The sequence below is a fragment of the Oncorhynchus keta genome, chromosome 35 (assembly GCF_023373465.1).
Source record: "Oncorhynchus keta strain PuntledgeMale-10-30-2019 chromosome 35, Oket_V2, whole genome shotgun sequence".
NCBI lineage: Eukaryota > Metazoa > Chordata > Actinopteri > Salmoniformes > Salmonidae > Oncorhynchus > Oncorhynchus keta.
In genome coordinates this window covers 18,437,600-18,451,922 of record NC_068455.1, presented here as the reverse complement: position 1 = coordinate 18,451,922, position 14,323 = coordinate 18,437,600, and the positions used below count along the sequence as shown (strand labels likewise).

Here is a 14,323-nt window from a genome sequence, read left to right as displayed (position 1 = left end):
TTAGTATTGTGGAGTAACTATAATGTTGTTGATCCATCCTCAGTTCTATCACAGCCATTAATAAACTGTAATAAATGTTTTGGCATCATGGTGAAATCCCTGAGTGGTTTCTTTCCTATCTGGCAATTGAGTTAGGAAGGACGCTTGTATCTTTGTAGTGACTGGTGTATTGATACACCATCCAAAGTGTAGTTAATAACTTCACCATGCTCAAAGCGATATTCAGCGCCTTCTTTTTTTTTTTTTTTACCCATGTACCAACAGGTGCCCTTATCCCTGGTATTTGTGGTAATTGTATGTGTGGGGTACAGAGATGAGGTAGTCATTCAAATATCATGACATGGAGTGAGTCCATGCAACTTATGAGACTTGTTAAGCACATTTTTACTCCTGAATGTATTTAGTGTTGCCATAATAAAAGGGTTGGATACTTATTGATCCAAGATATTTCAGCTTTATTTTTAATGAATGTGTAACATTTTCAAAAAACGTATTTCCACTTTGACATTATGGGGTACTGTGTGTCTAGGCCAGTGACAACACATCTGCGCGAATACTTTCTGGAGGCACTGTATGGTCATTATACAATTATTGTGGCCAAGAAAGAAAAAACAGAACACATGTAGCAAGCTCAAAGGGTTTAGATATCTGAACACCTGACAGATTGGGAGTCATAGAAAGGAGAGTAAAAAGACTTTTGACCCATTTTCTATAGCAATGTCCCTATTAAAAACAACTAAACCCCTAGTATGGCCATAGAAACTTCTGGTACGGCCATAGAAACTTCTGGTATGGCCATAGAAACTTCTGGTATGGCCATAGGATTGTGAACGTAGTCATACTGTAATGTACCACATTCCATAATAACAGAAACATAGGGATTGTAATTAATAAGAAGTAGATTGTTGACAGCAGCTGAAGACTGGTGTCGGCTGGCTGTGGTTATTGTATGCTCCACTGACCAATGTCTACTGTGACTGAGAATTTGGCATATTAAATGACTGAAATGTGCATTGATCTGCACAGCCAGAGACTATTTTCTTCAGTTTATTTTCTTCCTGCAGCTTTTGCTATCATCTGAGGTATATACGAGATTCCTTCAGTGTGTATAGGTGTATGGGTCTGAACCTGTCCCTCTCCTCCCAGGTTCCACTGGACTTTGTAGGCCATCAGTTTCCCCTGCAGCTCCTTGTCGTCCAAGCTCGCCCAGTTCAGGGACAGATGCTGTTCAGTTAGTTCAAAGGTCAGGTTCCGGGGGGCAGCAGAGGGCACTAGGAAGAAAGAAGACAGGGACAGTTTCATGACAGTACTTTACATTTCATCAAAGAACAATACGGGGTTGCCATTGTATATGTCCATGCTGTCATCACACCCTTGGTCCTAATCCTTAAAAACGTTAACAGATCTAAAGGGTCTGGATAGGTATAAGCAGTATTGCTTCCACTTCTACAAACATATGGACATTTATTTATTAATTGCTGCTACAGATTATTATTATTTTTTAAATCATTTTCATTATTTTATTTAACTTAGTCCTGCATGTTGGAGCTCGGAGCCTAAGATTTTCATTGTACCCTCCAATCACACCTGCAACCCTGCACATGTGACTATTAAACACTGAATGGGATATAAGGGAAAGGGCCAAGATTAAGGTATACTTTGGGATTTTGGCAATGAGGCCCTTTATCTACTGCAGCAGTCAGATGAACTTGTGGATAAAAAATGTATGTCTCTGTGTCCAGTATGGAGGAAGTTCGAGGTAGTTTTGCGAGCCAATGCTAACTAGCTTTAGCGCAATGACTAAGTCTATGGGTATTTACTGGACGTCTATGGGTATTTACGGGAAGTCTATGGGTATTTACTGGAAGTCTATGGGTATTTACTGGAAGTCTATGGGTATTTACTGGACGTCTATGGGTATTTACTGGACGTCTATGGGTATTTACTGGACGTCTATGGGTATTTACTGGACGTCTATGGGTATTTACTTTAAGTCTATGGGTATTTACTGGAAGTCTATGGGTATTTACTGGACGTCTATGGGTATTTACTGGACGTCTATGGGTATTTACTGGACGTCTATGGGTATTTACTGGACGTCTATGGGTATTTACTGGACGTCTATGGGTATTTACTGGACGTCTATGGGTATTTACTGGACGTCTATGGGTATTTACTGGACGTCTATGGGTATTTACTGGACGTCTATGGGTATTTACTGGACGTCTATGGGTATTTACTGGACGTCTATGGGTATTTACTGGACGTCTATGGGTATTTACTGGACGTCTATGGGTATTTACTGGAAGTCTATGGGTATTTACTGGAAGTCTATGGGTATTTACTGGAAGTCTATGGGTATTTACTGGAAGTCTATGGGTATTTACTGGACGTCTATGGGTATTTACTGGACGTCTATGGGTATTTACTGGACGTCTATGGGTATTTACTGGAAGTCTATGGGTATTTACTGGAAGTCTATGGGTATTTACTGGAAGTCTATGGGTATTTACTGGAAGTCTATGGGTATTTACTGGACGTCTATGGGTATTTACTGGAAGTCTATGGGTATTTACTGGAAGTCTATGGGTATTTACTGGACGTCTATGGGTATTTACTGGACGTCTATGGGTATTTACTGGACGTCTATGGGTATTTACTGGACGTCTATGGGTATTTACTGGACGTCTATGGGTATTTACTGGACGTCTATGGGTATTTACTGGACGTCTATGGGTATTTACTGGACGTCTATGGGTATTTACTGGAAGTCTATTGGTATTTACTGGACGTCGATGGGTATTTACTTTAAGTCTATGGGTATTTACTGGACGTCTATGGGTATTTACTGGACGTCTATGGGTATTTACTGGACGTCTATGGGTATTTACTGGACGTCTATGGGTATTTACTGGACGTCTATGGGTATTTACTGGAAGTCTATGGGTATTTACTGGAAGTCTATGGGTATTTACTGGAAGTCTATGGGTATTTACTGGACGTCTATGGGTATTTACTGGACGTCTATGGGTATTTACTGGACGTCTATGGGTATTTACTGGACGTCTATGGGTATTTACTGGACGTCTGTGGGTATTTACTGGACGTCTGTGGGTATTTACTGGACGTCTGTGGGTATTTACTGGACGTCTGTGGGTATTTACTGGACGTCTGTGGGTATTTACTGGACGTCTGTGGGTATTTACTGGACGTCTGTGGGTATTTACTGGACGTCTATGGGTATTTACTGGACGTCTGTGGGTATTTACTGGACGTCTGTGGGTATTTACTGGACGTCTGTGGGTATTTACTGGACGTCTGTGGGTATTTACTGGACGTCTGTGGGTATTTACTGGACGTCTATGGGTATTTACTGGACGTCTATGGGTATTTACTGGACGTCTATGGGTATTTACTGGACGTCTATGGGTATTTACTGGACGTCTATGGGTATTTACTGGAAGTCTATGGGTATCTGCTATCATGCTAGTAGATATCCATAGACTTCCAGTCATTGCTAGTTAGCAATAGCTTGCGAAACTACTTCTAACTTCCTTCATACTGCACACAGACATAAAAATGGTATCCACAAGTTCATCTGACTCTGGGAAAGTAGATAATCCCGAAGCAAATTGAGACCGGCTTCAGGTCACCCTAAAATGAGACCTCAATCATTCCTGCAGTGGCCTCCTTGACCAGCGTGTGTCGACAATGAGACAACAGGGTTTAGTTCAGCACTGCAGCACATTGATATGGATTGAGGGCATGCACAATGGTTCATTGTACAAGTGGGACTGGAATCCACTGGCCTGTGTCCAGCACTGGCAGTTTACAAACATACAAACAAGGTCGCCACCAGAAACCCCCACTCCACTGCTCCCCTTAGACGAGCTCCCATGATCACCTCTAAACTCAAACGACTGTCCCACTTATCTTCTGTGGCTCAGTTGGTAGAGCATGGCGCTTGTAACGCCAGGGTAGTGGGTTCGATTCCCGGGACCACCCATACGTAGAATGTATGCACACATGACTGTAAGTCGCTTTGGATAAAAGCGTCAGCTAAATGGCATATATTATTATTATTATCTTAACAACCCTCATTTAAAACTGAAACTTAGACTGTATCCTATATGAAAATGAAGGGGTGGATTCCCAGACAAAGATTACGCTAATGCTAGTCCTAGACTAAAAAGACAACTTAATGGAGAATCTCCTTCAAATTATTTTTGGTCCAAGATTAGGGTTAATCTGTGTCTGCTTAACCATCTCTAAATGTTTCATGTTACTTTGACAGAGTAACAACTTTGAAAGGTCATCTGTGGGGCTGTGAGACACAGAGGGCCACAAACACAGAGAATCACTATGTTCTCATTGTGATAAGGTTGCTACTCGCCATACTGTTGCATGGATCGTCACATGCTATTGATGTCCAGCTGGTGATGTGAGTGCAGTTGGTAGAAAATTACAACAAAAACAACAGTTGATGAACAAAAGGGCTAAGTCCCAAATGGCACCCTATTCCCTTTATAGTGCACTACATTTGACCAGGGCCCATAGGAATAGGGTGTCATTTGGAACTCAGCCCTGTTCAGCCCCAATATGTCATAATCTATTCTAGTGACTGGATGCACACCTGCTTCTGGTGTCTGAAAGTCCAACCAGCCAGAGAACGGGGATGTCCCCACCTCATTGTCACAGCACACTCTAACGCTGTAGTTGGAGTAGCAGCTCAGCCCATTGAGGATCTGTTGGAACGGTGGAACCTTCACACGCTGGTCTCGAACTTCCACCTTCCTCCCAGAGTTCTTAGACATCTGTAAAAGGTATGGAAGGAAGTTAGTGGTAGTTTAGCATTAGCTGGAAAAACTACCTCTAAATTCCTTCATACTGGACACAGAGACATTAACATGGTATCCATGAGTTCATCTGACTCTGGGGAAGTAGATAAAGGGCCTCGTTGCCAAAATCTCGAAGTATCTCTTTAAAAATCGTCATGTTTCCATTGCCAAATTCTTTCATTCCTATATTGAAACTGAGGTCTAAATACTCAGGCTGTCTTAAATGTTTAAAAAATGGGTATGTGGTTTTCATTATCTTAGTCTAGGCCAAACATTCATCCACGGTTTTAATGGAATTCTGATGGTTGTCACTCCCATCTTAAAATAGCACTGACAACAACCACCACATTTCGTAATAATAACTAATTTATCAACTGCATATTATGGTTGCTTTATTGAAAATCTAAATGTAAGAATTAGGTTATATGAACTTAGTACTGACACAGGACATCTCAGTGGTGTTGGTTCAGTCTTAGTTACTGTACCTGGATGGTGCAGGCTGACAGGTCAGAGTGTCCAGTGAAGCCTGGGCTCCAGGCCAGCGTGACATTGTTCTCCACTATGTGGACCACCTGCACACTTTTAGGGGCTGCTGGGAGGACTGCAGTCAATTAAAGAACAGGGTTTTAGATTTACAAACATCCAACTCTGAACAGAAGCTGGACTCGGGGCCGATAAGCCTAGCTAAATTACAGCAGCATACTGTAACGTGCATTGACTAACTAGTCTTTATCAAGCAGCGTATTCTAATCTGAAAAATGACTTAGTCACACTCATGACAGCATTGATTATTCATGAATTTCTCACCTTTAATGTGCACAGTGCCTGTTCGAGATACTGAGATACCTCTGGCATTCTTGGCTTCACAGTAGAACTTGATGCTGTTATTAACACCTACAGGGAACAGAGGAGGGAGACATGGTGTACTCATGATGTGATGTACTCAACAGCATGCCAGAGCCCTTTTAAAAGGTAAGCTGCCAGTTTATGCCAAAAGAGAGTGTTAAACCAGTCCCGTGCAATTATGCCTGACCAACAGTCTTTCTCCAATGTAAATGAGCAATTTTCACACACTGGACAGTAGCATACCAGAGTGGAGTACTGTATATGAAGTGCTGTGAGTGTTTGTAGTACACTTGGCTCTTAAGGATCAAAGAGATTTTGGCACTACCAATTTGAACAAACCAGCTACTGAAACTACACAAGGAAACAAGGTCAGTACAATGAATAACTCCTAAACTAGACTGTCTTGATAAGCTTGTTGTATCCCTCCATTAAATAAATGTCCTTGGGCTAATCCTTCATGGCAAATATGTTTACAGAAAGGCGGGTGTTTGTGTGTGTACTGTACAGTGATTACTACCAGGCACTGTGGGACACTGCCTGGTTATTCATCAACTAACTGACAGTCACAAACAAAAACATGTCAGAGTCATAACAGAGAACCATCAGCTGGGCTGAAACGTTTCTGGTTACTCTCACAGATAGGAAAACATCAACGCCTGTTAAGTTGACTATATGGCTGCCGCATTCCTGACTCAGAGTTGGCACTTAGCAGCAAACTATTTGTATGCACCCAAATGGAACCCTTTTCCCTATATAGTGCACTACATTTGACCAGAGTTCTATGGGCCCTGGTCAAAAGTAGTGCACTACATTGGGAATAGGATTCCATTTGGGACACAACCTTATAATGAGAGGTTCTGGTCAGCAGTGTTGATTGAGATGAATGAGATGAAAGGGCCAGGCAGGTCCAGTTACATGGCAGAGTGTAGGAGGCTCCTTATTACTGAAACAGAACCAGCTCAACATAAAAGGAGAAATGAAAGAGGAGAGACACTAACATGAAAAGCTTGCATATCACGAGAACGGAATAAAACACAACTAATGAAAAATCCAGTCAATTGACTTCTGTGGATGGGATGTGACAGAGGACTGGCTAGTGTCAAACAAAACTTGTACACTTTTATGTGTTTTCAACCAATTACAACACATCTCCAAATCGCAGGTCAAGACATTTGTCCTTTAACATGAGGGGAAACATTATATGGCAGGTGAGGTCATTGGTTCCCCATATATATATATATATATATATATATGTATATATATATATATAACGAAAAAGTCAAACATTCAGTGCTATTCAGTCCTTGCTCGCACACGCTTTTTCAGTTCTACCCACAAATGTTCTATAGGATTGAGGTTAAGGCTTTGTGATATCCACTCCAATACCTTGATTTTGTTGTCCTAAAGCCATTTTGCCACAACTTTGGAAGTATGCTTCAGGTCATTGTTCATTTGGAAGACCCTTTTTGCGACCAAGCTTTAACTTCCTGACTGATGTTTTGAGATGTGGCTTCAATATATCCACATCATTTTCCTTCCCTCATGATGCCATCTATTTTGTGAATTGCACCAGTCTCTCCTGCAGCAAAGCAACCCCACAACATGATGCTGCCACCCCCGTGCTTCACGGTTGGGATGGTGTTCTTCGGCTTGCAAGCATCCCCCTTTTTCCTCCAAACATAACAATGGTCATTATGGTCAAACAGTTCTATTTTTGCTTCATCAGATCAGAGGACATTTCTCCAAAAAGTATGATCTTTGTTCCCATGTGCAGTTGCAAACCGTAGTCTGGCTTTTTTATGGCGGTTTTGGAGGAGTGGTTTCTTCCTTGCTGAGCAGCTTTTCAGGTTATGTTGATTTAAGACTCGTTTTACTGTGGATATAGATACTTCTATAGATACTTTTGTACCCGTTTCCTCCAGCATCTTCACAAGGTCCTTTGCTGTCCAAAGTGCGTTCATCTCTAGGAGACAGAACGCATCTCCTTCCTGAGCGGTATGACGGCTGCGTGGTCCCATGGTGTTTATACTTGCATACTATTGTTTGTACAGATGAACGTATCTTTTGATTTTCCCATGAAGTCAGGCAAAGAGGCACTTAGTTTGAAGGTATGCCTTGAAATACATCCACAGGTTGTTTAAAGGCACAGTCAACTTAGTGTATGTAAACTTCTGACCCACTGGAATTGTGATACAGTGAATTATAAGTTAAATAATCTGTCTGTAAACAATTGTTGGAAAATGTACTTGTGTCATGCACAAAGTAGATGTGCTAACAGACTTGCCAAAACTATAGTTTGTTAACAAGAAATATGTGGACTGGTTGAAAAACAAGTTTTAATGACTCCAACCTAAGTGAATGTAAACTTCAACTGTATCTCAGACAGGGGGGAGTGAGGCCTAAGAGGGTTTTATAAATAAGCATCAACCAGTGGGTCTTGTGACGGGTATAGAGAGATGACCACTTTACATAGGAGTATAGAGTGCAGTGATGTGTCCGATAAGGAGCATTGGTGGCAAATCTGATGGCCGAATGGTAAAGAACATCTAGCCGCTCGAGGGCACCCTAACCTAAATTATGTCTCTCCAATCTAGCATGGGTAGGATGGTCATCTGAATCAGGGTTAGTTTGGTAGCTGGGGTGAAAGAGGAGCAATTATGATAGAGGAAACCAAGTCTAGATTTAACTTAAACCTGCAGCTTTGATATGTGCTGAGGGAAGGACAGTGTACCGTCTAGCCATACTCCCAAGTACTTGTATGAGGTGACAACCTCAAGCTCTAAACCCTCAGAGGTCGTAATAACACCTGTGGGGAGAGGGGCATTCTTCTTACCAAACCACCTTTGTTTTGTAGGTGTTAAGGACAAGGTTCAGTACAGAGAAAGCTTGTTTGACACTAAGAAAGCTTTGTTGTGGGGTGTTTAACACAAAATCCAGGGAGTGGCCAGCTGAGTATAAGACTGTATCATCTGCATATAAATGGATGAGAGAGCTTCCTACTGTCTGAGCTATATTGTTGATGTAAATTGAGAAGAGCGTGGGGCCTACGATTGAGCCTTGGGCTACACCCTTGGTGACAGAGCAAGACAGCCCTTCAGTAGCCTTACACCCATTGAGAATAACCTTTGGCTTAGTTCTACCATTCAAACAGTTATATTTCCAACTCATGGGCAGAGCTCAAGGACCAGTAAGAATGCTATAAAACGATCATCCATTCCTTGTAATGACTAATGGCACTCTTACAACAGGCAGTCCAGTCCACCTTATTGAACTTACAGTATGTGAAAATGACACACTCTGATCTGACTCATTCTTATGATTCATCATATCACTGTTGATTTACCCAGCCAGAGGGAGGGGAGAAGCAGCAGAAATAGGATATTGCACAGTAGTCTATAGTCGGTTCTATAAATCATCTCTCTTCACCACCTCCTAAAAACCTTCTCATTGGAGGAGAGGGCCCGAGGGGAGGAACCTCAGATCTTCTCCCACAATGCATTTTGAGAAGGTGAGAGGAGATGATGCAAGGAATCAAGGAAAGTAAACCGATTTCAGGAAAGGAATCAAGGAAAGATTGAATAACAACCCTGGTAGAGACTTACCGTTAACATGGAGTACAGATGGAGAGGAAGTGAAGTCTCCCTCCTGTACTCCTCCTAGCCACCACAGCACCTCCACCGGGCCCGGGGGACCCACAGCAGTACACGTCAGGTTAAAGGGCATGCCAGGGATCGTGGCTACGTCTTGGGGCTCAAGTGTAAAGTGGGGGACACCTTGAGAAAGAACCAGAAAGTATGACCACGATAACAGGATAATATATTTTATCATGTTATTGAAAAAAAGGCCATTGTGTTGAGAGAAAGAAAGAGACAGACAACATTTATTGATTGAAATGCATTGATTGATTTACCCTCTACTGTTATCCAGGCGGGCTCCGAAGAGATGGTTGAGCCTCGGAACTCTACCTCACACCAGTACATCCCTGTATCCTGCTGCTGGACAGACTTCACACTAAAACCACCCGGACAGAAGGACACACTCAGTGATTCCCCTAGTACTTAACATGATAATGCAAAAAAAAAAAAAAAAAAAAAAAAACACATTTCAAAATGATGTAGTAATTCTATAAACCAAATTATTCCCTGAGCACGTCCAAAAACACCTCTCCTAAAAAAGATTTGGATTAGTACTGATTGATGAGGGGAGACCCACTATGCAGAATGGAGGTAAAAGCCCATCACATATAACTGGGTAGCAGAAGAAAAATGTACAATACAGATAAAGAACCCCTGGAAGATGTATTGAGAGATGAAGTTGGCGGTTGTGGAAAAAGTACCCAATTGTCATACTTGAGTAAAATATAATAGAAAATGACTAATGTAAAAGTTAAGGTAAGTCACCCAGTAAAATACTACTTGAGTAAAAGTCAAAAAGTATTTGGTTTTAAATATATTTAAGTATCAAAAGTAAATGTAATTGCAAAAATATACTTAAGTAACAAAAGTATAAATCATCTCAAATTCCTTATAAAGAAAACCAGACATACTTTTTAAAATATATTTTTTTACATTTAAGGATAGTCAGGGGCACACCATCACTCAGACATAATTTACAAACTAAGCATGTATGTTTAATGAGTCCTCCAGATCAGAGGCAGTAGGGATGACCAGGGATGTTCTCTTGATAAAAGTATGTGAATTGGACCATTTTCCTGTCCTGCTTAGCATTCAAAATGTAACGACTACTTTTGGGTGTCAGGGAAAATGTCAAAAGTACATCACTTTCTTTACGAAGGTAATGAAGTAAAAGTAGTAAAAAATATAAATCGTAAAGTACAGATACTTTAAAGTACTACTTAAGTAAAACATACCCCAAAAAAGACTTAAGTACTTTAAACCACTGGAAGTAGGACAATAACTAATTGGAGCAATAAACTATCTTGGGTAAATTTTCACTCAGCAGGAGTACACTGTGTATTTGTTTTAGGAGTCACTCAGGAAACCATTGCCTGCATTGACAGGTCCTACTCACTCATAGATCAGTCAGTTGTTTAGCAACAAAACCGATGCATGCGCAACTGTGGAGCAAAACAAGCGGAGTTTGCTTAGAATCAAAGGATTGTTGACAACTTGTAAACCAGTATATTTTCTCTCCAAATTTTATTGAAAACATAAATATGTTTGCACAATGAGCACTTGTCTCTCAAATACATTGTTACAATTGTTGGTTAGCTAGCTACACAAGAGTCAAAACACCTCAAAATATGGTATCAATAACAAGATACGATGAGCTGAAACAAGCCACCTAACATAAGGCAGCTTGTTGTCATCATTGTTGCTAGCTACAGTGCTAAGAAAAAGTATGTGAACCCTTTGGAAATACCTGGATTTCTGCATAAATTGGTCATAAAATTTGATTCGATCTTCATCTAGGTCACAACAATAGACAATCACAGTCTGCTAATAACACACAAACAATTATACATTTTCATGTCTTTATTGAACATACCGTGTAAACATTCACAATGCAGGGTGGGAAAAGTATGTGAACCCTTGGATTTAATAACTGGTTGACTCTCCTTTGGCAGCAATAACCTCAACAAAACTTTTTCTGTAGTTGCGGCTCAGACCTGCACAATAGTCAGGGGGAATTTTGGACCATTCCACTTTACCAAACTGTTTCAGTTCAGCAACATTCTTGGGATGTCTAGTGTGAAGTGCTCTCTTGAGGGCATCCCTATCGTGTTGTGGTCAGGACTGACTGGGCCACTCCATAAAGGCGTATTTTCTTCTGTTGAAGCCTTTCTGTTGTTGACTTACCTCTGTGTTTTGGGTTGTCGTCCTGTTGCATCACCCAACTTCTGTGTAGCTTCAATTGCCGGACAGATAGCCTTATATTCTCCTGAAAAATGTCTTGATAAACTTGAGACTTCATTTTTCCGTCGATGATAGCAAGCTGTCCAGGCCCTGAGGCAGCCCCAGACCATTATGCTCCCTCCACCATGTTCTACAGTTGGGATGAGGTTTTGATGTTGGTGAGCTGTGCCTTTTTTCTCCACACATGGTGTTGTGTGTTCCTTCCAAACAACTCAACTTTAGTTTCATCTGTCCACAGAATATTTTGCCAGTAGCACTGTGGAACATCCAGAACCTCTTTTGCGAACTTCAGACGCGCAGCAATGTTTTTTTTTTGGACAACAGTGGCTTCTTCTGTGGTGTCCTCCCATGAACACCATTCTTGTTTAGTGTTTTACGTATCGTAGACTCATCAACAGAGATGTTAGCATGTTCCAGAGATTTCTGTAGGTCTTTTGCTGACACGGTAGGATTCTTCTTAACCTAATTGAGCATTCTGCTCTGTGCTCTTAGGGAGAGTAGCAACAGCGCTGAACTTTCACCATTTATAGACCATTTGTCTTACCGTGGACTGATGGACATCAAGGCTTTTAGAGATACTTTTGTAACCCTTTCCAAATTCATGCAAGTCAGCAATTCTTAATCTTAGTTCTTCTGAAATCTATTTTGTTCGAGGCATGGTTCACATCAAGCAATGCTTCTTGTGAATAGCTAACTCAAATTTTGTGAGTGTTTTTTTATAGGGCAGGGCAGCTCTAACCAACATCTCCAATCTGGTGTCATTGATTGGACGACAGGTTAGCTGACTCGACTCCAATTAGCTTTTGGAGAAGTCATTAGCCTACTGGTTCACATACTTTTTCCAACCTACACTGTGAATGTTTAAATTATGTATTCAATATAGACAAGACAAATACAATAATTTGTGTGTTATTAGTTTAAACACACTATGTCTGTCAATTGTTGTGACTTAGATGAAGATCATATCAAATTTGATGACCAATTTATGCAGAAATCCAGATAACTACAAAGGGTTCACATACTTTTTCTTGCCACTGTATCGCACTGTCCAGAATCATAACAACACACAGATTTCTGCCTCGTCGACACGCATGCATCATTTGTGACATTGTCACCTAACCCGTGTATGGTATCCCACTTCTGACAACAATCGCATCCAAACTCACCACTCCAATCAACAACCAATGAAGGACTAGTCACTAGACCATACATATTAATCATTCTATCAATCTTGTCATTCTAGTTCCCTAGACTAGACACAGCATATGGTGGATGTTCGTGGTATCTGTGACATTGTTGTGTGATGAGCATGAGCACACAGAAGGATACAGGAAAAAGGTTTCAGACTTCAGAGAGGTCAAACTGAAGACCTTTGAGCTTCAGTGCCTAGCGCATGTGCATGAGATTAACAGAAATGGCTGCCGCTGGCAATGCAAGTTCACTTAACCATTAGGTATAGCAGTCTGCACCAAGCTTTAGGTAATTCAGTCACATGCAGCTGAATGCATTCCAATCCAGCCTGCCCCTGCCCCTCTTTGGGGCCTGGTTTACCTGCCGTGTGGGTTACAGTAGGGGTAGACCCCTGTCTCTCCACTTCAGCCATGTTATTTACAGGTTTTTTTTCTCTTTCTGCCAGGGACAACACCTCCCCAAGCCAATTATTAAGCCTCACCCACATCCTCCTCGCCACTACCAGTACCCAAAACTACAAGCTCAGTTCCACTGTGTTGAGCAGACCTGAGTTCAAATACTATGTGAATCATTTCAAATACCCAGGTCTGATGTTGAGTCAAAGCCAGGAACAGCATCACTGCCTCTATTTACAGTATTACACTGCATGTTTCGTCATAACACGGAACAAACTCATACCATAACATACCGTGCCTGCCTACATGCTGTTGGCTATTCCTTGTAGTTGTACCTCCAAACATCCACAGCATATTTAAGGCAGACTGACCTAAGTTTGAATTTACACAAGGGCAAAGAATGTTGAAGGGTAATTTGCGAGACAGCTTCCCAATCATTTCTGGAGAAATGCAACACAATAAATGTGATGCTATGATGAATATGATGGAAGGTCTGAAGACATCTTCCAATCAGCCTATAAAGTGGTAAGGGTTACACTACTAGTAGGACAGGACTACTGAAGCACTGACCTGTGGAAGGTCTCCCAGTGGTGTTGCTCCAGGGGGATGTACATCTGGTCTGTACTGTACAGCTTCTCCCCATCCTTCATCCACACGATCTCCGGCTCACTCAGGCCCTCAATGGAACAACCTAGGCGAACCTTGTTGCCCTGGGTCACCGTGAGGTTGGCGGGGTTCTTGGTAAACCTGAGTCCTAAAGGTCAAGGGGTAGGAGTAACCAGAGACTTGAATGAATCATTCATTAATAGCCTAAGTCCTGGTCATTTATTCTTCACTACTCTAAATGCCAATCAGAAAATATAATAGATGGGATCTGAGTCTCCATCAGATTGCAACACATATGCAGCAGTGATCATTACAGGAGAGATAGCTAGATACCCCTTTAAAGGTAGCCTACAAAATGGTGTTTGTTCAGTTATTGTAATGTGCAGGCATAAAACATTTTGAAGTAGAAATTGTGACATGGAATTGGTTTTCCAAAGATATTTGAAATTTTTTTGCAAGAGTCTTTTGTCTGTAGAACTGTTTGTCTCCATTGTGTTGCTTGGGCCATTGCATGCAACTTGGCTGAGTATCTGCATGCTCCGACCTGAGCAGACAGAGCAGACGTCATACA

The 14,323-nt window shown here is 41.4% G+C and overlaps 1 protein-coding gene across 2 annotated transcripts in view; it reads right to left on the bottom strand.

The window, feature by feature from the left end:
- Positions 1 to 14,323, bottom strand: part of LOC118368090 (tyrosine-protein kinase receptor TYRO3-like) — a 39,296-nt gene that overhangs the window by 21,512 nt on the left and 3,461 nt on the right. For both annotated transcript variants that reach the window (XM_035751853.2, XM_035751854.2), the window contains exons 2-8: positions 13,717 to 13,900; positions 9,595 to 9,695; positions 9,287 to 9,457; positions 5,646 to 5,732; positions 5,324 to 5,439; positions 4,634 to 4,814; positions 1,129 to 1,271 (exon numbers count right to left, since the gene is read on the bottom strand). In XM_035751853.2, coding sequence (XP_035607746.1) covers positions 1,129 to 1,271; positions 4,634 to 4,814; positions 5,324 to 5,439; positions 5,646 to 5,732; positions 9,287 to 9,457; positions 9,595 to 9,695; positions 13,717 to 13,900 — 983 coding nt within the window. The remainder of the gene's footprint in view (positions 1 to 1,128; positions 1,272 to 4,633; positions 4,815 to 5,323; positions 5,440 to 5,645; positions 5,733 to 9,286; positions 9,458 to 9,594; positions 9,696 to 13,716; positions 13,901 to 14,323) is intronic.